At 41.4% G+C, this 21,906-nt stretch overlaps 1 protein-coding gene across 1 annotated transcript in view; it reads right to left on the bottom strand.

The window, feature by feature from the left end:
* CEP192 (centrosomal protein 192) overlaps window positions 1-21,906 on the bottom strand; it is a 75,018-nt gene that overhangs the window by 42,953 nt on the left and 10,159 nt on the right. Inside the window, exons 9-23 of the mRNA XM_054285438.1 lie at window positions 21,345-21,528; window positions 20,600-20,735; window positions 16,842-17,175; window positions 16,484-16,591; window positions 15,884-16,108; window positions 14,982-15,104; window positions 12,983-13,137; window positions 11,441-11,487; window positions 9,956-10,088; window positions 8,741-8,889; window positions 7,518-7,658; window positions 6,927-7,263; window positions 6,459-6,599; window positions 3,981-4,045; window positions 3,712-3,903 (exon numbers count right to left, since the gene is read on the bottom strand). Coding sequence (XP_054141413.1) covers window positions 3,712-3,903; window positions 3,981-4,045; window positions 6,459-6,599; window positions 6,927-7,263; window positions 7,518-7,658; window positions 8,741-8,889; window positions 9,956-10,088; window positions 11,441-11,487; window positions 12,983-13,137; window positions 14,982-15,104; window positions 15,884-16,108; window positions 16,484-16,591; window positions 16,842-17,175; window positions 20,600-20,735; window positions 21,345-21,528 — 2,470 coding nt within the window. The remainder of the gene's footprint in view (window positions 1-3,711; window positions 3,904-3,980; window positions 4,046-6,458; window positions 6,600-6,926; window positions 7,264-7,517; window positions 7,659-8,740; window positions 8,890-9,955; window positions 10,089-11,440; window positions 11,488-12,982; window positions 13,138-14,981; window positions 15,105-15,883; window positions 16,109-16,483; window positions 16,592-16,841; window positions 17,176-20,599; window positions 20,736-21,344; window positions 21,529-21,906) is intronic.

The raw sequence follows: 21,906 nt of genomic DNA, 5'->3' as shown, positions 1-21,906 counted from the left end.
GTGGTCCTGGCCCAGGGGCCCGAGCCCAACAGCCCAGGCCCAATGCATGAGGCAGGCTCTGCCTTGCCACAGGCCTGCACTCTGCTGCCAGTACAATGGCAGAACGAGTGACGAGTGGCCAAACTCTTGCCCAAAATCACCAAGGCATGCCAGCAGCAGGGGAATAGAAGCCGTCCCAAGAATCTTCATCTCGGGTCTAGAAATGTTTGTTCCCCACAGCAAACAAGCCATGATCGCTTCCCGCTGTGCCCTCTGCCTCTGCAATGCAAATGCAGATGATGTTGCTCCCATCTGCCTCATGGCACCACGCCAACCTTCTCCGGCCTGGGAACAGGGGGCAGAACTTTCGGCACCCACCTGTCCCTCACCGCTGGGGTGCAGGAGGGGCGGCAGAGACAGCAACCTCCAAGGGGCAATCCCCGAACAGACACCCCCAGCCCGCCAAGAAGACTGATTTTGAACGCAAGCAGACGGGCTGCACCCACAGCCAGCTGGCGAGCCACACCTCCTCCACGGAAGGAGAGGCCAGCCGGCCGAGGCTGCTGCTGCAAGGGCAAACGGCCCGGGACGGTCCGAGCTCGAACAAGCCGCAGCAGCAGCTGCCGGGGGCGGAGGGACCGCGGGCAGCACCGAGGGTCCCGCAGGCTTGGCGCCGTTTTCAGCATCATCCTGAACAGGGACTGGCTCGGCGGAAGGCAGTGAGGGGGCCGGCGGGTCGCTGACCTCAGCTGCAACCTCCAGCATCGGCGCTGCGGGCGAAGGCGCGGCCGCGGGAAGCGGAGGAAGCGGCTCCGGATCGCTGTTGCCTAGCAACAGCGGCGCAGGTGCAGGCAGCGGTGTTTCTGAGCTCGCAGGCGGGGCTGCTGCGCCCACAGGCTCTGCTGGAGAAATGGCCGCGGGAGGGGCCGCGCGGGGAAGCGCCCGAATCCACGGGACGGGTTGGGGTGGTGCTCGCGGCGCTGGCCGGGGCGGCACTGCCCACCCTTCATCCCCCAGAGAGAGAGAAGAGGGGGAGAAAAATGGCTCCATGTGAGCATGCTCCGAAAACGCAGTAAAAAAAACTTCAGCTCTGGGCAAAACTTCGCCCCCCCGCCGGGATGCAGCGGGGCTGGGAAGCAGCAGATCGTCCCCCTCCAAAGGGTCTGCTCCCGCTGGACTCGGGGGAAATGGGGCGAGCCCGTTGCAGTTAGCAATCCAGGGAAAAACAGCTGCTCTCCGCTTCAAGACCAGGAAGAGTGCCTTAGATGTTAAGGTAAATTCGGGGGTGTCCAAATCCACGGTCCAAAAGGAATTGGAAAATTAATTCCATGCACTTCCATACAAACACATCCAGGGCATACAGCACATTTGTAAAAAAGCCAAAAAGCTTTGCTCATCGAAAAAATTCATGTAAGTGTCTCTCTGCCAGGACAATTCCAACAATTCCATCGTCTTCACCCCATTTTGCCTTTCTCCGAAGGGGAGGAAGGAACCTCGGCCTTGGTGGGAAGACCCCACCACCTTTGCAGCCATAATCTGCGAAGGCCAGGATCATCAGGAAGGGAAACGCCTACAGTACCTTGTGACAGAGTCCAAAACTCTTTGGCCAGCTGCATGGTGCTGCTGAGCTTTCCGGCCATCTTCCTGGAGTCTTTTCAGAAGGTTCTCTTTGTGGTCAGCCTTGCTGTGAACTCTGTCCATTCAGGATCTTCAGTTCTTCAGCTCCTAGCTAGAATCCACTTCTGTGGTCACTTGTGAAGCAACCATCAATGCCACACATTTGGGGTTTACCCAGTGCAGCAATTGCTCCTCTGGGGTCTCACCAAGTGATGATTTCCTCTTCAGTCATTCAGGGTCACCAATTGTGACCGTGGTCACAAGTGTTTGCAGGATGAGAGAGAGACGAGAATGTTGATTCCATGATCACAAGGTTTGATTCATTATTTTATGATATATATATAACATATGACTATGCTAAAAAGAATAGAAAGAGAAGTTCTCAGAAGGCTAGCTAAGAATAGAATAGCAAAGAATGAAAACAAAGGAGCTCTCTCTGACTCTGTCCGAGAGAGCTCAGTCCTTGATTGGCCATTAATTGTAAACATCTAAGAGGGGCCAATCACAGGTGGACTTATTGCATTCCACAGCAGCAGATAATCATTGTTTACATTTGGTTGCTGAAACTGCAGCTTCTCACAAGGAAAAATCCTAAGAAAGGATTTTAATGAAAAGATGTCTGCAACACATGAGTAAATTGAATAATGAACAAACAGATTCAATACACTTGCAAAGCAGTTTTGGCCCACAGTGTTTGCTTGTTATACCTCTCATACCACTAAGAAATAATACAGCATTGCAAATGCCCAATCTGAACACATACACTGCACTTCCCATACAGAGATAAAATAAACTAACAACTGGCATGGCTGAACCCCAGCTAGGGACTAAGTACCACACAGCTGTTTGCTCACTCCCCACCTTCTCCCCACAGAAAGAATTGGAAAGAACAGGCAAACCTTGTGGGTTGAGATAAGAACAGTTTAATAACTGACACAAGAATAAATTACAACTATAATACTGGTAATGAAAAGGAAGGAGAGGGGAATAACACCCAAGAGAAACAAGTGGTGCACAACACAATTGCTCACTGGCCAAAGACCAACACCCAGCCTGTCCCTGAACAGTGATCCATGGCTGCCAGCCAACTCCCTCCAGTTTACAGACTGAGTAGGATGTTCTATGGTACAGAATATCCCTTTGGTCAGTTTGGGTCAGCTGTCCTGGCCGTGCTCCCTCCGAGCTTCTTGTGCACCTGCTGCACTGGCACAGCATGAAACACTCCCAAGTCCTTGACTTAGAGTAAGCACTACTTAGCAACAACAAAAACATCAGTGTGCTATCAAGATTATTCTCATACTAAATCCAAAACACAGCACTGTACTAACCACTACAAAGAAAACTTAACTCTATTCCAACTGAAACCAGGACACAATTTACTTCTACCAGTTACTCAAAATAAAGAAATAAAGTACATCACATCATCTCTGCCTGAAGGCATGGTCTTCCACTAAACCTTGGAATGCTTAGGACAGACTCTAACTCTGCCAACTCCAAAAATTCCTCATGACACAAGTGAATTACACAAGCATGTGTGACCACTTCTTCTCATTGTACACACTTCCCCACCCTTTTTTTTTTTTATGAAACACAGATGAGATCCTGTCTACCAATAGTAGAAGAGAGAAGCGTCAGTTATCCACCAGATGTAAGACATATACAGGGGTTGGTAAGTCAGAATCTAAATGACTACATTTTTACTGAAGTTGGGCACTGCCCAGATAGCACATCAGCTATCAACAGCCACTCAGAGACGCCCTCATTGTTTAAATATCCTTGTCTGACCAGCATTTCACTCAACTGTGTGGGTAATTTTCTGGGACCTCCAACATGCCTCCTGTATATGGTGTACTTTTCTCCCTCCAATCCTACACATAATTAGTTCCCGACCAAAAGGCAAAGATCAACATTCAGCAATAACACCAAGCAGCACTTCACATCAGAAATTCCAGTAGGAAACCAGTCAACCCACAGCTGTAACACACAGAAGTTCCTTCCTAAATCAACTTAGAAAATTAGATCTGATAAAGAACTGTTTAAAAAATAACAAAACCAGTGCTAGCTGCCGTTTGTCGTCTTTTCCTTGTTTCTCAATACTAGCATTTAGATACATACCCGTTTCACATCACTGCCTCCACCAAGACATCCAAGAGCTTCAGATCTCTGACCAAAGAACTCCCCCAAAGATAAACGTAAATAGCTGGCATCTTTATGAAGATCAGATGTTCTTGGCAGAATGAAGCTATTAGCAGATCTCCATGAAGTATTTGCTAATTCAGATGCATTTAGACTGCCTACCTTTCCTGCCTGCAACCAAAGAGATTTCAGAAGTTGTAATTTGTAAATAAGAAAACTATTTTGTTTACATTTAGGTCATTAGTTACCTGCATAAGCCTGTGTGCTTTCTCGAATTCTTCCTGGTCTTGTGCAATCATAGCTGCTGCTTCAGCTTAAAACCAAAGAGAATATTTATTAAAATAAAGCAAAAGTTACTACGTACCATCATTACTATTTGTCATCATTAACTCAATTTGATGGAAAGTTATTGCACATAAAATTCTAGACCTGAGACAGTCTGGGGCACACTAGGAGTTATTCAATCCCAGTTTGGTGAGAAAAGTTAAACAAAATTAGTTTTAAAGGAGTTCTTGCTGGATCTTTAGAAGCCAAAGTAAAATCAGCATTTAGCTAATTAACTTAGTGGTAAATAAAGAAAGTTTCTAACAGCCTTAGCCCCAGGCTAAACTAGAACTTTTTATAGGTTATGATCCCCATACTAGCTAGAACCAAACATCACATGGCTAACTCAGATCAAACCTTTACTATATTTGAGGTTGAAAATTTTTTCCATCAAGGTGGTACCTTTGAATTGGAGCAAAAGAAAGACACTGGCTTGTACCTATTAATGAAAAACCCATGCAAATTAACAGGCCAAATAACCCAATCTTACTTTTGAATTCAAATGCCTGTACTATTTTCACAATTATCATCTACAGAACAACTAACACTTAATCTCTGCACCAAAATGTTGTGAAAAACTGATCAAGAGATACTACTCTACCACCTGACCGCAATGTAAACGCATCATTAAGCTCATCAAAACTTCAAAAATACATGTCCTTGTACACAGAACATCCCTAGGCATAGAGGGCAAAAGCTGAGAATGCATGCAAACTTGTAAGGTGAATACAGCTGTTACCCATAAAACTACTCATGGGAAGTCACAATACACACTCTGAGGAAAAAACAGAGTTGACAAAGTTGGAATACATCTTCATTGAGCAATCCAAGTTCATCCCCTAAAGGGACTGTGAATGACATGTTATATTCAACTCTCTGACAGCATCAGTTCTTTATCTTATATATGAGCCCTAAAGCCCCAAGAGACTTTCTGAAGCACCCAACACTGTCAAGGGAGCATTCCTGCACTACTCCATACAAGAACACACTGTGTGCACAGTTTGCTGACAGAGACATGTCATAAATGAGAGACCAAAGAATCAGATGTAACATGTCCTTTCTGTCCTTACAAATAAAATTTCTTCAGCTGTCAAACACCACTGCAGACAGACAAGCAGAGTAGCAGCCAGAAAAATGCCAACCACGTGGAATTTGTCAGTGCGTTATCATCTGCCACGGAAAGAGGTAAGCTCATTGACTTGAAAGCCGAAGTTTTTAAAAACCTATCAGGTGGAAAAACCTAAGTAGCCTCGGAAAAATTTATAACAGTCAAATATTCTAATCACCAGACAACTCCAGTCTAAGATACAGAAGGTGTCTGAAATATAATGATTCTGAAAAATCATGGGAGAGTTCTACATTACTCACATAGTAGATGGGAAAGTGTCACCCAAATGATATTGACTTGACCCATCAGAAAACCACTACAGTGCTGAAAAACATTACTTCAACCAGTCAACCCTGTTTGATCATTCATTCAAAATAAACAACATTAGACATAATTTGCTTTGAAAGAAAGAAGAATCTTGAGTGGACCATGGACATCTTGAGAATATGTTAGCCCACCTACATGTCAGCTTCAGAAGTTAGGAGAGATTAGGAGAAATGCTGTTGCACACATTGCTTGAATCTCTTACAAAACAGATGAACAGATGACATTTTGGTGCTAAGGAATCAATTTGCCTATAGCACTGCATGTGTATTATCCAAGCCTGTATGACAAATATATAGACTCCCATAAAGATCAGTCTGATATAGCTTAAGGATAATAAACAACTTTTTAAGTAAACAGAGGTACAAAAAGCCTGGAACTCAAGGGAAGATGAGAGTCCTCAAGTCCCTCAAAAAGCTCCAATATTTGTCAGTACCATTTTTAAGCATCAAGACATTCCTAAGGGACTTCACAAAAAATCAGCAGCTAGCCAAGTCTCTCAAATTTTGACATTGTAACTGCATCTATTTGATTTTGTAGTAATTCCTCATTGATAATTATTTCCTCTCTTATAAGCATCACTCAACACAAAATTACTCTTCTTCTCTTTTTCTTGCAAGAAAGGAAAACAATCATTAAAGTCCAAAGGAAAAACTGTGGAAGTGAGAGGAGTTGCCTCAGCTCATACAATAAGTACCAGTGGCAAATGTTAGAATGCTTTTTGTTTTGTTTTAAAACACACTTCATGGGAAGAGTAGGGTACACAGCAAGAAGCTATGTACTATAAATAATGATATAATATCACTACAGATTACTATCAGCATCACCTTTCAAATAATTTGTAGTATCTAAAACCTGGAGTCTTTGCAACACCAAATACTGATTTGTTGAAGTGAAAAAAAAAAAGGAAGAAAGTTTACTTAACATTATTACAGACAACAAGAGTTAACTAAAAAAGATGATTACATACAGCCAGTAACGAATTCCTCATTTCCTTTATCATCTTCAGACATATTTAAATCTTGTTCTTCATCAAATGCAGTATAATATGCAAGATCAGTCACCCATTTGCCCTCCTCATTTTGATAGACAATGCTGTGTGGCAAATCACCTAAAAAATACATCAAATGTTTCATTATGGATTAAAATAAAAAAGGGATATGGCAAAAGTTGCTCCAACTGCAAGCTTAAACTAATTTAATCAGCAAATAAGTAACAGTTAAGTACAATATACAACAATCAGTGTTTCTGAAAACAATAGCAAGTCAGACTTAATTCCTACATTCCTTAATTGCTACATTGCTTTTTATTACCAACTCCTACAACTAAATAAAAATGCCTAGCTTACAATTGTATTTCTTTTTCCATGCAACAGAATATGGTCACAATTGCATGGACAGGTTTCATGTAAGGCTAGGTTGTATGTAAAGCATCCTACCTTTGTCTGTTGTAGCTAAACTTAAGTTCTCACAGCTGTCCCCAGCTGGAGACAGGTAAGTATCAGGAAGACCAGCTTTACATTGAGTTGCGTCTGCCTGAGGTGCATTTGCACTAGGAAGCTCAGGAGTGGTGTCACGTCCCAAAAATCCTCTTGCTGTGTGTAGCACTTCTGCATCAGAATAAGTAGCCTGACAGACAGAGGATTCCAGTTCTTGCTTTGGAAGGACATCTGAGACATCAGCTTTATGGCTGTCCATGCACTGGAGGTACAGGGAATCTAATCGCAGCTCGGCAGCTGTGCGGGAATCCAGCACATCCTCAGCAGTCACCGAATTCTTTGAAAACAGTAATCATTTGAAAAGTGACAGAAGCACAGTTATTAACTGCATGTATTAAAAGTTCTAGATACAAAACAGTCCAAGCTGACTATGTTTGAAAAACAGGCATAGAACCAAAGTGGTATTATTAATTTTTGTAAAGGAAGGTTGGGTGGTTAGCTAAAGATCTAACAAGTTTTCAAACACACTGCCATCTTCTACTACAGACTAACTCTATATGAATAATAGGAATTTAAATGGCAATTTCATACCATTTGCTGCACTGCTCTGGGTAGCGTTTGTTTTTGCACAGGACGTCCAGTTATCCCTTCATTTTGTGAATCTTCATCACTAGCACTTCCAGAGTCTATTTCAGTCACAGCCCCATAACCGGCAGAATCCTTAAAGCTCTCCTTTAGATAAAAATTATAAAACATTTAGGTAGATTAGATATTAAAAAAAAACAAACAAACAAAAAAAAAAAAACTACAGGGCCTTTTAGAATACTAAAAAATTCTCTGGTAGAAAAGAGATTAATGATTCTCTGTTCACTCATACAACACTGCCATAGCCAGCACCTCTGCCACCAAGAACAGTTCCTGGCCATGCCAATCCATAGATGTGCCTGCAAGGGCATACACAACAAGAGGATGGGAAGATCTCTTCTTATTCCTACTACATCTTTTCATTCCCTTTAACAAGGGTTCTGTGTTATTCCCCTTTCACTCCTAGCTGACCCATTGTTGGATGAGGGGTCCAAATCAGACTCAGAGCCTTTTGCACCTACCCTACTGTCTATCTACAAGGCAGGGACATGTTGCACAGAGAAGCCCTGAGAGCAGAGCTCTGCTATTCTCACTCTTAAAACTACTTATCCCTTCCTTCATGCACCGCTGTAACAAACTGCAGCCTATCCAGACTACTTGAACAGGGTTAACATCACTTCCCAAACAGCCTGGAAACTCTGATGTCAGTTGGGAAATTTCTGAAATTTCAGAAGCTGCAGTTTAACTGTTTAAATCACACTTTTTCACTCTGGTCAAGCATGAGACTGCCAGGATCACAATGACTGTTGCAAAGCCAAGAAAATGGAAAGGCACTTAATCCCTGGCAACTCATTTGGAATGGAGCTAACTGTTGCTCAAAGGCAAACCACAAACCAGCCTGTTACTGCCCTACATTTAACTTCCACATTATTTACCAATTATTTAAGAGAATTATTGACTCTCCTGGAAAGACAAGTCTCTGTGTCACTTTAAAAGACCTTGGACATTGCCATGCAAGATGAAAAACAAGTGATTAAAATTATTATTTATAAACTTGTATCATCAAAAAGAAGTGCCAACATGTTGCCTTAATACCTATAGAAACAAAAAAAAGAAACTAAAAAGACCATTAAAACTAACTCTGTTTAGAATACCAACAAATATAATCACTGAAAATTTAACATGTTTAAGAGCCATTGGGCATGCTGAGCTTTGAACTTTAAACCTACTTTTAGTAAGACATTTTCAGACAGCTTCAGTGCTGCACAGCGTTCTGAGAGGTTTTGCAGGTTGGTGTCTCTTCTTATTTCTGGTTGTATCAGCTGCTCAAAATACGCTTCTAGTTTGTTATCAAATTCTTCATCATCAATATCTTCACCTATGAAAAGAGAAGAAAATATCCTTTTCACTTTTAACAGACATTTTATATCACCTGATATACTACCAAAACAATTCCATATTTTACACTGAATATTGAATTGCATGATAAAAACAAAAAGACCAGTTAGGTTCACCAGTACTGGAACCCTGAACAGGCAAATATTTCCAGCTAACAGCTACCAACTCTTTGGAGGGCAACCAAAAGTAACTTCATCTTCTTGAGTGTAAAAAAAACCCAACAGTATTTCTAATCAGCAAACTATTAACTTAATTCTTGTTATGCTTAACTCTCAAGTGAAGTTATGCAACAAGAAAGAACAAAACAACTTCAAAAGACAGTCATGACATATGTAGATGCCATGGGAGAAATGCAGTAACTTTACTGCAAGGGTACCTCATCTCACACCAGTAACCCTATTGATCTCTCTGCCTCCCCCATTGGTACATCCAAGAACATGCCCTGTCATCCTTCATGTCATGGGCAAAGTCAGCTGCACTAATGAAGAGCATGTTTGTCCTTCTGCAGCAGCCCCTGGAAGGGCACAAAAAGTTCAAAAATCTTAGTGATCTAGAACTCATGCTTTCACTTTTATGCCTGCAAGTAAATTAGACTTAAAACTCAGACGTTACTGCACACATGCAGCATCTAAAGAGAGGTGAACTCAAACTCAAGTAAAAGTCCTTTTTAACTGCATGGGTGTGCTCTTCACTACAGAATTTTATCTCAACTGAACTGAAAATGTAGGTAGAGTTACCACTTTATTAAATCAATGCTGATGTTGCCACTTCTATCTTTGCTTCACAGTAACTGAGGACTATTGTTTAATTTTTTAGATTAAAATTCCAATTGTGATCCTCTCTGACAAATTCCATAGCCACCTACTCCTGTTACAATTTAAAAATAGTTTTCCAAAGAACAGTTTTCTTAAATATTGTTATACTACTTTTTTATCAAGCACAATCTGATATTAAATACTTAAGTAAAACAGAATCTTTCTTCTCAAGTATGCAATAACATTGAGTCAGAATTAGACTCAGCTACCAAGAGTTATAAACACACCTACCAGTGGAATCTTCATCTGTGCTTAAAAGAGATGAGAGTTTCTCATTCTCCAAAAAACTTGAAAGGCTATTGCTAAGGTGAACACCTGAGATAACACTTTCCATCAGCTTTTCAGAAGGTTCAGATGGACCAACCTGTGAAAAGCACCCATAAAGAAATGTTTCTAGAAATTACTAACTATTGTATGAATTCAGTTAATATAAATAATTAATGAGGTGAATTATAAAAATAAAATAATTAATGAGGTGAATAATATTGCAAAACTCTGCATACGCTTTTTTTACTTATCCTAGGAAACACTCTAGTTCCAATGGACTTTGCCTGCTAGCTTCCAGAAGAGATGCATGCAAGAAACATGGGAAGCATAAAAGGGGAAGACCAAAAAAGCATCTGAAGGACACCAAACTTAAGAGACCTCAAAATAAAGAGCTGAAACATTGCGATGCAGAGTTTACACTTGAAAAAACTATCCTCCATCATTCATTGAGCTGCAATCCCAACTTAAATGTACAAAGACATCTCTCAATAGTTTCCTGTGCTGTTAAAACAGAGCCTCTTCAGAAATGGTACACACAGATGCAACTTTTGTTGGAAATTTCTCCAAAGGAGCACACCGAATTACTCATAAAGTAATATTTCAGTTGAATCTAGTAAACTGCAAATACTCCATCTTTTCTATAGCTGAATGATTTTAAAAACAGCATGATGTAATGTCTGCTATGGATTTAGTCTCATATTCTTTGTGATGAACAGATCAACTTTGACACACAGCAAAAAAAGTCCAAGTTCATAAAGTAAAGAATTTGAAAGGAAAATGAATTATGGTTTTCAGAAGACAGCCAGCAAGCATTCAACTGCAACTCACTGACCACTGTGGCCCCTACAAAAATCAAATGACAGAAAATTAAATCAATATACTGGCTGACACATTAAGAAGTATGTATTGGGTAGCATTTGGCTGCAGCCCAATGTGTGCTTTCTACAAGGAGCAGGAGACTTCCCATTCCTGTCTGCAGTGGGTCTCTGTGCCCAAAACTGTTAGCACCTCTAACACAGTCTATAAAAATGGGTGAAGCATATCCCTAACTGCCACTACCAGCAGCCATTTGCTAGCTCTGGATTGTCTACTTCAATTTCCAAATGCACTACAAAAGAATTCCTCAAAAGATGCTTCACTAAGACAGACTACAACTGGCATAAAATGCAAGGTCCATACAGTGACGAAGAACTACAAGACAGTGGAGGCTAGGAACAAACAACAGTTTTCACAACTGAGGAATATTAGATGGAGTCATGCTCACACGGTACTAATGAAGTGATCTGCAAAATGAAGGCAAAGTGAGTCATGACAGCACCTTTAAAACACTAGATATACACAGTATAAAACAATAAAAGCTCCATTCCTCCCTCCTCCTCTCACAGAATTAAGCCTATTAGATTAATATTAGAAAATATTTCATTTCACTGTCTTTGGAAAAGCTTTTACCTTGCTGTTTTTAACATCTGGGAGAAAACATATTCCAGCTGGCAAATCTGAAACATAAGAAAGTGGTGTAGAGCAGTATTTTAGTAGTAAAACATGAGAACATAAGTGCTGACTATTCTCTAAGGTTAAACTGAGCCTCTGGAAGGTCTTGGCATACACCATAGAAGTAACCTAAACATACAGATTACCACAACCCTAAACCTTGTACGTTCTTATGGCAATGATCTAAAGCATCTTGTTAAATAGGCAGAGTTTCATCAGGGCTAGAACTCTAAAAATGATCAAAGTTATTCATTGCCTTAAGGATTTCCACAAGGCAGCACAAGAAAGCAAGGAGTCCCAGTTTGTGCTAGCAGAAAGAGGAACAAGGGTTCTGTTCCACTGCTGCATTTCATCTATTGGACCAATTCTTGTTTTGGATCATTTAAAGCAGCTTCCAAATGTCTTTCAGATCCACACATAATCCAGCTGGAAGTCCCACATGACAGAGAACAGTTTAGACTTGCACACACAAATTTTAGCAAAAAAGGTTTGTAATTCTTTAGTAATAGGTGTGAATAGAAGACAATTTTCAAATAATTTCCAAGTTAAAATCAAGTAACTAAATCTGCCTGGCCACCATCAAGTCCAAACACTGGGCAGTCTCAGTTTTCAAAAGCATCACCATTTTCTTGCCAGTTACTACCCCTTACTCAAGATTACAACAACAAATGACTGGAGCCACCACTTCCCTGTTAGAAGTGGATTTTATAAGAATCTATTTATATTACAGGTCACAATACTTCATCATTGAACATGTTATCTGTCAAAATCATTAATACTTCACAAAAACCTATACAAATACTCAAAGCTTGGAAAAGGATAATGTCTAAAAGTATATATTTACTAATTGTATTTACTGACTTTTAAAGGACAAGTAGAATTTATTCACAGAACTGGCATTAGCAAAAACCCCAGACAAGCTTAATATCAGTAGCCCTACTATTAAAATTAATTTGGGAATATTCTTTTGTTTCCAGTACTCTACCCAGACTTCAGAAAAAGTATAGTTTTCACAGCAAGTACTCAAAACTATTTTTTCATGCATAACCCCACTAGAAGGGCCTGCTTCCAACACCTACAGCAGCAATTAAAGACATCTATTACAGGTTGGAATGGGGCAAGAGAAGAGATGCTAGCTAAAACATAACCTTGCAGCCTCACACTTACTGAAATAGAAGGGGTAGAGAACAAGCTACATACACTTCTTCCATAAAGTTCCTGAACTAAGTCAGATTACTACTGGCATTCTATTTATGGTACTATATAGCAAACACTTTTTTCAACAACTTGCTGTATAGCTTTGTACTTTGAGGAGAACTCAGAGAACATGTCAACCACAAGCTTTCTCTGTTTTCAATTTGCTCAAATCCAAGAGGTTTTTTTTTCAAAACCCATTTATAATCTGCCATAAAACAGTGAAATGGTCAAAAGAAGACATCTGCAGTATAAAAAGCTAATTACAGTGACAGTAAGTACACAATTTTTCTCAAAATGTAATACCTTTCAATTGTTCAACAGGCAAAACTTCACGTAAGGTACTTTGACTGTGATTTGAATGTTCAACGACATTCTGAGGTTGCTCTCCATATATTGAGTGGGATTCTTTCAAATTAACACAGGATGGCTGAGGGTCTTCAATTTGGGTAGCAATTTCCCTAGAAAGAGAATTATTTAAATGAAAAATCAGTTAGCTACACAGACCATCATCTCTTGTGATAAAGATTTGATACATTCTCCAATTGCTTTGTCTCAGTCTGTTGCTTCCAATATAGGATAGATTCTAGAGACCTGTCATTTTACAATAAAAGAATACATATCAAAATTACAAGGACTTCAGCATCACAATCTAAACTGTGAAACAAATAGTGAAATTTCATGCAAAACATGCCTCTCTACCTATTTGTTCCTCTCTTTGATTTCCATAAAAAGAGGGATAAGTATAAGGACAAAAGGGCTTACTCTGGCCAAGTTCCATGATCCATTTGAGACCAAGACAAACACTAGACAAGATTTTGCCAAGTTCACAATATCACCATTTCTGTTACACTCAATAAAGGACCAAATTATAAAGAACATGAGTTACTGAAATTGCATGTCATTAAATAACAGCTTTTGCAATTATGCAGGAAAGTTACCCTTCACTTCTGGTTTTATAGAACATCCACACAGGCTTATAAACTAATCATGCCAGATGTTAAAGTTTCATACCTTTACTTCAGTATTTCAAGTAAATAAATGAAACTAACCTTTGAAAGTCTAAAACACAACTAGTCCATGTTCTGTATATTGTTTTCTTTTTGAGTACAATCAAGACACTGACTCTGTCTCAAATCTTATGTTCTTTGTTTTGATTGAGCCCCACTGCCTGGGGCTCAATTTTATCAGTGAGAAAGGCACACAGTACAGTTTGTGTCACAACAGCAGCACATCTGGCCTTGGTCAGAATATGCAACAGCTTCCAAAACTTCCACCACTCAGCAATGCTTTCTCAAGTGTATCTCTAACAATAACTATTTCCTAAGAAATACCAATCACTGAGGCTACAGGAAAAGCAAATTTAATAGAAACTGTTGCTCCTTTCTGTAAGCAAGCTGCTTGATTCTTACTCAAAATATATTTTTATCAGTGCAGAATGCTGTTCACACACATGACACGAACCAGAAACAGCAGCTTAATTCTAGATTATGTAAAGCGAACTAGATAAATACAGGCCAAATTCAGGTAAGTCAATTAAATAATTATGCTTAGGACATTTTAAATTAGTATGACAACAAAACAAAACCTCACAGTCTAGGAAACATCCCTGTCACCCTGGTTTTTTAAGATTGTCTAAGCCTTCTGATGTTGACATTCTTGTAGTGAACTTTCTCACACACTTTCTGTAAATAACTCATTGTTTTTCATTCCTTTATGGAGGAGGAGAGAGTTGATGGACTGTTGGTTTGACCAGTGTCATTGCAGAGGTGTCACTGTCACCTTCCAATCCGCTGACAGTTTTGTAAAACTATAAATATTGGAGTCAGAGAATAAAACTTCCCTTTTTTCCTTCACCTTGAGAGCGGTGGTGTGCTTGTATTCTTTCGTGTCCTTCAGCGACACATCCCCTGTGAAGATTTCGTTCCTGTCACATATATGAAGTCCAATTAATCAATCAAACAGCAGAATGCTGCTGATGTAGGGCTGCTAAGGGGCACCAGCCACTGAGTGGAAGGCCACTGGGTGCTTCCACGTGGCCCAGCACTATCCCCCTTCAGAAAACACGGAGGAGCTGGTTTTGTAGGAAAAGCTGCCCAGGCTGCCAAACACTGTAAGCTAACAGGCCAATGCACAGCTGAGCTCTCCAGTTACTGCAGGCCAGTAGTAAAAACTGCTGCTTTCAACTCTGCAACTCAATTCTGAAATAGCCCATAATTAGCCATATAGTACATATAAATCTACGTACTGACTTACACTGTGCCTGCATTTTAGGACAGAATTAGATTTTAACTACCTCACTTACATGTCATCATGAAAGCAGAGGGCAACTCTTTCCATTGGCTCAGGATGTGACTGACTGCTGTGAGAAGATCTGGATAGAGGTGAATGTTTCCCTTCTAAATAGGATGCACAGTCATCAGGAAGCCTGTAAATGTGGGGCAAAAAATCACACATCAGAGTCATTGTAATATGCACTGCTCCTGTTTACCAGAAAACTGGGGGGGAAAAACTCATATTTATGACTACTTATTTCCTGTAAGTTAAGTTATTGCAATATTGTAGCTAATCTGTATTTACATACGTATCCCGAACACTCCTCTCCAGTCTTCTGTAGCTCTTCAGAGAAAAAACACATTACAGTTTTTAGTGGCTAGTGGTGTCCTTCTGGAAGGACAGGGTATTAAAGTCTCATCTGACTTGTTAAGTAACAGGGCAGCAGTTAAGCACAAAGGCTTCAAATTGTTACTCTTTGCTCTACTCCTTGTTGAGCAAATTTTAGTTCTTATACATAATGCTGGATCTTACAGTTTCTAAAAGGAGATAAATTCAGGTAAGTTCAGTGAACAGTTAACAGAGAACACACAGGTAAAAAATACATTCTTCTCTCTCATTCTCTTCTCTACACAGCTTCAAACTCGAGTCAAGTAAGCTGAAGAGACGAGTTAAAAGAGATTTGACAGTTACAGTCTAAAAATTAAATTAGTTTCAAAGAGCAGTTTTTGTAAATGTTAAGTATTCTACTAGTTACAAATTACGTGTGAAGTTTACACTGGTAATACAATCCTATGTTTGATTACTGAGATACTGATTGGTAAACAGTTTTATCACTGACCAAGTAATCTGCAAAATTAATTTTTGCTCTCCAGAGTTAGATGCTTCAACTATTTTTTTTATATTTCTGAATGACACTCACTGAGACCTCACCTGTTGTCACCGCCCTCTTGGCTCCTGGCGACAGTGGAGGCCGCCACAGGTAACCCCGGGTTGGAGGAGACGGTGACATTCTCAAAGAGCACACTCGCGCTGCTGTTCAAGGACTGGCCCAAGTAGCTCGGGAAGGTCTCGTCGGCGATACCCCTGAAGTCTTCCATCATCCCGCCCGGAACAGCACTCGGCCCGGCACCACCATCAGCCCCGCCCGGGCAGCATCTGCAGGCAGGACCCGAACAGCTTCACACTCGCACCCGGCAACGCACTTCACCCTCACATCACTGCCTGGGAAACCTGGAAAACCACCCCGCTTTAGCCACAGAAGTGCTCAAGAACCGTTCCCAGCCCTCTCCCACCAAGACTTTAGAGGGACACGCTTTCACAGCGCTCTCGGAGCGCCCAACAAGAGCGGTGCTCCTGCCACTCACTCCAGCGCCGCTGCGAGACGTGCCAGCCTATATTTAGCGTGTAAAGCCGCCCGGACCGGGCAGTCCCAGCCTGCCTTCCTCCCTCCGCGGCCCCTCCAGGGAGCACCTGGGGCGACCCCAACTCCGTGTGACCTCGGGCCGCGGCAGGAAGGCTCCCGCTGCTCACCGGCCACGCTCCGCCGCGCAGTTCGGAAGCCGGCGAGCGCCTTTTTGTCCAAAGAGGAGGGAGAGAAGGGCTTTGCCCTTCCCGAGGGTTCCAGGTGCACCAGGAGCGCTGGCGGACAGACGGACCGACCGCCAAAACTCGGGATGGGATGGGATCCGCCCCGCGCCGCCGCCGCAGCGCTCCCCAGCGGCCGGGCGGGCACCGCTCGCTCCCCCGGCGCGCAACGGAAACGGCCGCGCGACCGACCCGCCCCACACCCGCGCGGCCGGCAGCGCATGCGCAGCGGCGCCGCGCGCGCCGACGAAACTTTGGCGCTCCCTCCCGCGCAGCCAATGGCAGCGCCCCAAGCGGAGCCGGCCTTGGGCGGGCACGGCGCGCGGTAGAGGACGGGGAGCGAGACAGTCTGGGCGGGGCAGGCGGCAGCGCTGATTGGGCGATGCGCGCGCGGCACCGCCCAGCCCCGCCCCCCCCGGCCGTTAGCAGGAACGGGGCCGGGTGTGGCCCGAGGGAGCGGGAGCGGGAGCGGCAGCGGCGCCAGTGTGGGGAAGGGGAGGATGTCATCGGTGTATTTTGTCTCAGGTATTTGCTTTCAGGCCAGCCGGGCTTGGGTCCCCGTACCAGGGAGTAGCTCTGGGTCTTCCAGGGAAAGGGCCGCTGAACATCCCGCCCGAGTCTGCTGTCCCCCGTCCTACCTAAAAATGGGAAAAACAAAAAAGGTCCATTCAGATTAACTCATGTGAAGTTGTTTATATTCCCGGCTTTGTTTTCTGTCCCGTTTTTGCCATCTGACTCAGTTAGATGAGTGTGGCTTTTCTCAAAAATTAAAATGAATATTATATCTGAAAAACGCTAGTCACTTGTTTTTAAAATTTTAAAAGTTTAATAGTAATAAAATAGTTATAAAAATAGTAATACAATTAGAGTAATAATAATTTGGACAAATTGAATTAGGACAATATGAAACGATAAGAACAAAGAGTTACGGACGGTCCAGGTCGAGCAGCACGAGCCCGAAAAAGGACCCACGTTAACAGAGGATTAACCCTTAAAAACAATAGCCTGTTGCATGTTCATACACCTCATACATGATGCATAAATTCCATTCAAATACAGGATTCTGTCTGGTCATTGTCAACTTCTTCCTCCGAATCCTAACAGCGCCTTCGAGGCAGGAAGAAGTTGGTTTCTTCTGATAGGAGGGCAATAAATTCTCTTTCTCTGAAAGACAGTTGCCCTGTGGCTGCTATCTTGCTGCGAGTCCTTTCTTTAAAAAAAGTATCTTGCATACCATAGTTTCTATTTTAACCTTATGGTATAACCAAAAACTATATTTAACGCACTACTTAAGAGAATTAATACAGCATTACTTTCTAACACAACACATATAATATTCATTTTAATATTTGTGAAAAACCAATAATAAAATACTAATTTTTCACATTATATGTATTACGTTAGAAAGTAATGCTGTATTAATTCTCTTAAGTAGTGTGTTAAATACATTTCTAGGTTAGAAAAAAATGTTAAAATAGAAACTATGGTATGCAAGATACATTTTTTAAAGAAAGAACACGCAGCAAGATAGGAGCCACAGGACACCTAGATCTTTCAGAGGAAGAGAATTTATTGCCCTCTTAGAAGAAACCAACTTCTTCCTGCCTTGCTCAGCCTGAAGATGCCATCAGGATTAAGAGGAAGAAGTCGACAATGACCAGACAGAATCCTGTGTTTGAATGGAATTTATGCATCATGTATGAGGTGTATTAATATGCAACAGGCTATTGTTTTTAAGGGTTAATCCTCTGTTAACGTGGGTCCTTTTTCGGGCTTATTTTGCCCAGAAAAAGGTACCTGGACCATCTGTAACTCTTTGTTTCTATCATCTCATATTTCAAATTGTCCAAACTATTATTACTCTAATTGTTTTACTATTTTAAAACCATTTTATTACTATTAAAATTTTAAAAACAAGTCATTAGCGTTTTTCACAATGAGGCTGGAAAACAGAATCATTAGGGGTGGAAGGAACCTCTGGTCCAGTCCCACTGCCATGCCAGGGCAGGGTCACCCAGAGCAGGGGGCTCTGGCTGGGGTTTGAATGTCTCCAGAGAGGGAGGCTCCACAACCTCCCTGGGCAGCCTGTCCCAGTGCTCTGCCACCCTCAGAGTAAAGAAGTTCTTTCGCATGTTGAGGTGGAACTCCTTGTGTTCTAGTTTATGTACAGAATATGGAAAATTTCATTTCCATGCTGAAGCGTATATGTCACAGGGTTTTTTTAAGTAGAGGATGTGAGCAGGTGCCTTCCAAATGTGTGTGTGTGCATGAAAACTTCTACAGATCTACATCAAATTCAGTGCTCTCCAGGATGTTTTCAGAATGCGTTTCTATGGTTGTATTCCTTGTATGGAGAGTGAAAATCCACATTTGTCGTAATCAGAAATTCATACTGGTTCAAATATGTTCAAAACAAGACCAAACAACAGCAAAAGCAAAACCACCACAGACACAAACCGCACACACAAACCCACAAAACCAAAGAAAGCAAAGAAAACCACCAATGCCATCTCATGGCTTCTACAGGACCCAAAACTTTCCAATCCTGGCAGCTCAAACTAAGATGTGCTCCAAGCACAGAAGCAGTAGAAGGGCTATTGTGGGTATTCTTGCAAAAGAAGAAAAAGGAGTGTAGCCTTAAAAAGTGCTGCATAAATTTCAAATATTGTGTGTGCCTGCTGTAATTATCCCTTTCAAAGCCCTTCTCTAATCTTCCCTTCTAGATTTTTGCTGCCTATGTCCAATGGCCCAGATCCTGCACAGAAGTTCACAGGCTTGAGTCAAGGAAGAAGAGTCTATGAATTTGAGGAAGCAGAGGGATGTGCATCAAAGGCTCCTGGTTTGGAGAGAGGTCAATACAAAATAGCAGGTCGGGGGCAAGGCAGGCATTGGCCACAAAACCAGCCTGAGCTCATTTGCTGAGGTTAAAGTACCTGGCCACTGTGTTCTAACATGACTTGTTTGCACTGAATTTTACAGCATGTTTCCATTAGGAAGAAGTGTGACTGGAATTGGGACATCTAATAATAACACTTGTTCATCACACAGGAAAATAACGTGACCATGCTGAATAAACGATTAACAACGCACTACTAGAAACTGCAAAAAATTGTCATTACTCTAACTGGTAATCAGTGACCTCTTCCAGGGTTAAGACATGAATGCTGCAAATGATTTAACACTTAAAAAATATGTTTTGTTGCTTCCATATCAAGAAACAATTTGGTCTGGTTTAGGACTATATCCCAGTGTAATAGTGTTGATTTTTATTTTTTCAGTTATTCATTCTCCCTTAGAGGAACAGTTACTTTCCACCCTCCATTTAAGTATTATCTTTTAATCATGTAGCATTTCTGTTTACCATAAAAGTTGGCATGGTTTAATGTTAACTTTTTCTAGTAAAGTTATAAAACTTTTTTTTCCTTCTGTTCACTTCTGTTCCTGTTGGCTGGAAAGTATCAGCAGCCTCCCTCCACACATGTTCAGCAAGCACATTCTAATACCAGTGTACCTCATGGGTTTTTGAATTAAAACTTTATTCCTCAGAAAGAAACAAAGAAACAAATGTGGTGGATCTGAGCAAATGAAGTTTTCAGAATACAAGTACAGCTCATAGGAACACATCATTTTGGAAAAATACAAGTTGTCCTCTCCCTTACCTCACAGTAGTGGTCTAGGAAACAGGGTAAGTCCATTTTGAAGCGCATTGAAATATACAATTACACTTTGGGTTTCTGCAGCACAAAGGCCTCCTCTTTCCTTCCTTTCCCCACGACCTGCCCAAAAACCTCAGCAGTCCCATGCTGTGCAGTAATGCTACTCCTGGGCAATACCAAGCATTCTTTGCCCAGCATTGTCTTGTTGCCTGCCTTGCACCAGTCTGAGTCAGTGCCAACACGCTGATCCACAGCAGTGATGCTCCCTCCCGTGCTGACAGCACAAAAGACATTTGGCATTTTTCAAGCTAGCACTCTTTCTTCAAAATGCCCTGATTGATTTCAGTCACTGGAAAAGAACTGAGAGGTAATGTGAAACCCAACAGCTCTAGGAGCCTGCACAGACCTCCAGCACAGCCATGGGAAAAGTGAGAGCACACCTTGTGGCACAGACTGGGAATATGCAGCTGCACATCAAGAATGGCACAGAGCAGAGCTAGGAGAGTGGACACCTGATTCAGAAAAACTCCTTCATCAGGAACCTGTTAAAAAATAATTACAAGGAAAGACATACAAATACAGACCTTTCAGAACAAGTTTATTAGTCAACCACAATTATAAAATTTAAATATTTATATAGCAAGATGGAAAAACCCTAAGTAACCAAACACTTCAAGTTATTTTGCTGCAGTATACACAGGAATGGTTTTGTTTCTTTAACAAAGTGATCCAACATCATTCTTCACTCACAAGTGTCTTGAAGGCATGTCTAATTTTGAGAATGTGTATCACACATAGATGCAGTATACAAAAAGAAAAAAATAAAGACCATACTAAACTGATTCAAAAGAGATAAAAAGAAAAGGAGAAAACCCCAGGCAAATTGAAACCATCTACTCCATAAAGAGCGCATGGCTAATACTGTTTATGTACGTTCCCAAAATTCAAAGGGTGCAAAATAAAATGGTCTTTGATACACAAATAACATGTTCTAAATGTTTTTTGTTTCACAAAACATGCATGAAGTTCCCACATGTTTAAAAAAGGAATACAAAGAGAAGAGAAGGAATACAAAGGCAGCCAGAAATGGAAGCATTCACAAACACCCAGAATAAGGCCCTTCAGAATTCATTTAAAGTAACACATTAAACCCCTTCATTCTCAGGTAAAAGATTAAGAGGCCGAGACACACATCGTCTGCGAGGGTGAGGATACTGGAGGTTGGCAGTGTCAGCATCACAAGACTGCTCTATCAGAGGAGGAGGAGGAAGGAGCTGGGCATGACTGGACCATCTCGATCCAGCCCGTGGGGAATCCAGAGGGGGAAAGAAATACCTGAAACAATTAAGAAAGGAACAAAACACCAAAACAAAAAAACAAACAAAAAAAACAAACCAACAACAAAAAAAAAAACCAACAAAACAAGAAAAGAAGAGAAAGGTAGTAAATACAAGGAGAACCAAAGGGGAGAAAAGACATGCTGGAAAAAAAAAAAAAAGGCTTTAGTATATCCATGCCAAAACCAATAGAACATAATAGCAGAAATCAAGGCTTGTAATTCAAAACAAGACAAATCTGGAAACTCTTCTTTAAAGCAAAATAATAGTCTTTTCCATCGAAATTCATTGAAAATACCATAGTCATAGTCCTAGCATACATTTTTACAAAAGAATGGATTACTTTGAAGTCAAAAAGGTGGTGTAGTTCAGCTAT

This window comes from Melozone crissalis, unplaced genomic scaffold (assembly GCF_028551555.1).
Source record: "Melozone crissalis strain CALT ecotype California unplaced genomic scaffold, PUWL_Pcris_2 ptg000042l_1, whole genome shotgun sequence".
Taxonomy (NCBI): domain Eukaryota; kingdom Metazoa; phylum Chordata; class Aves; order Passeriformes; family Passerellidae; genus Melozone; species Melozone crissalis.
This window is presented reverse-complemented; position numbering and strand designations above follow the sequence as displayed.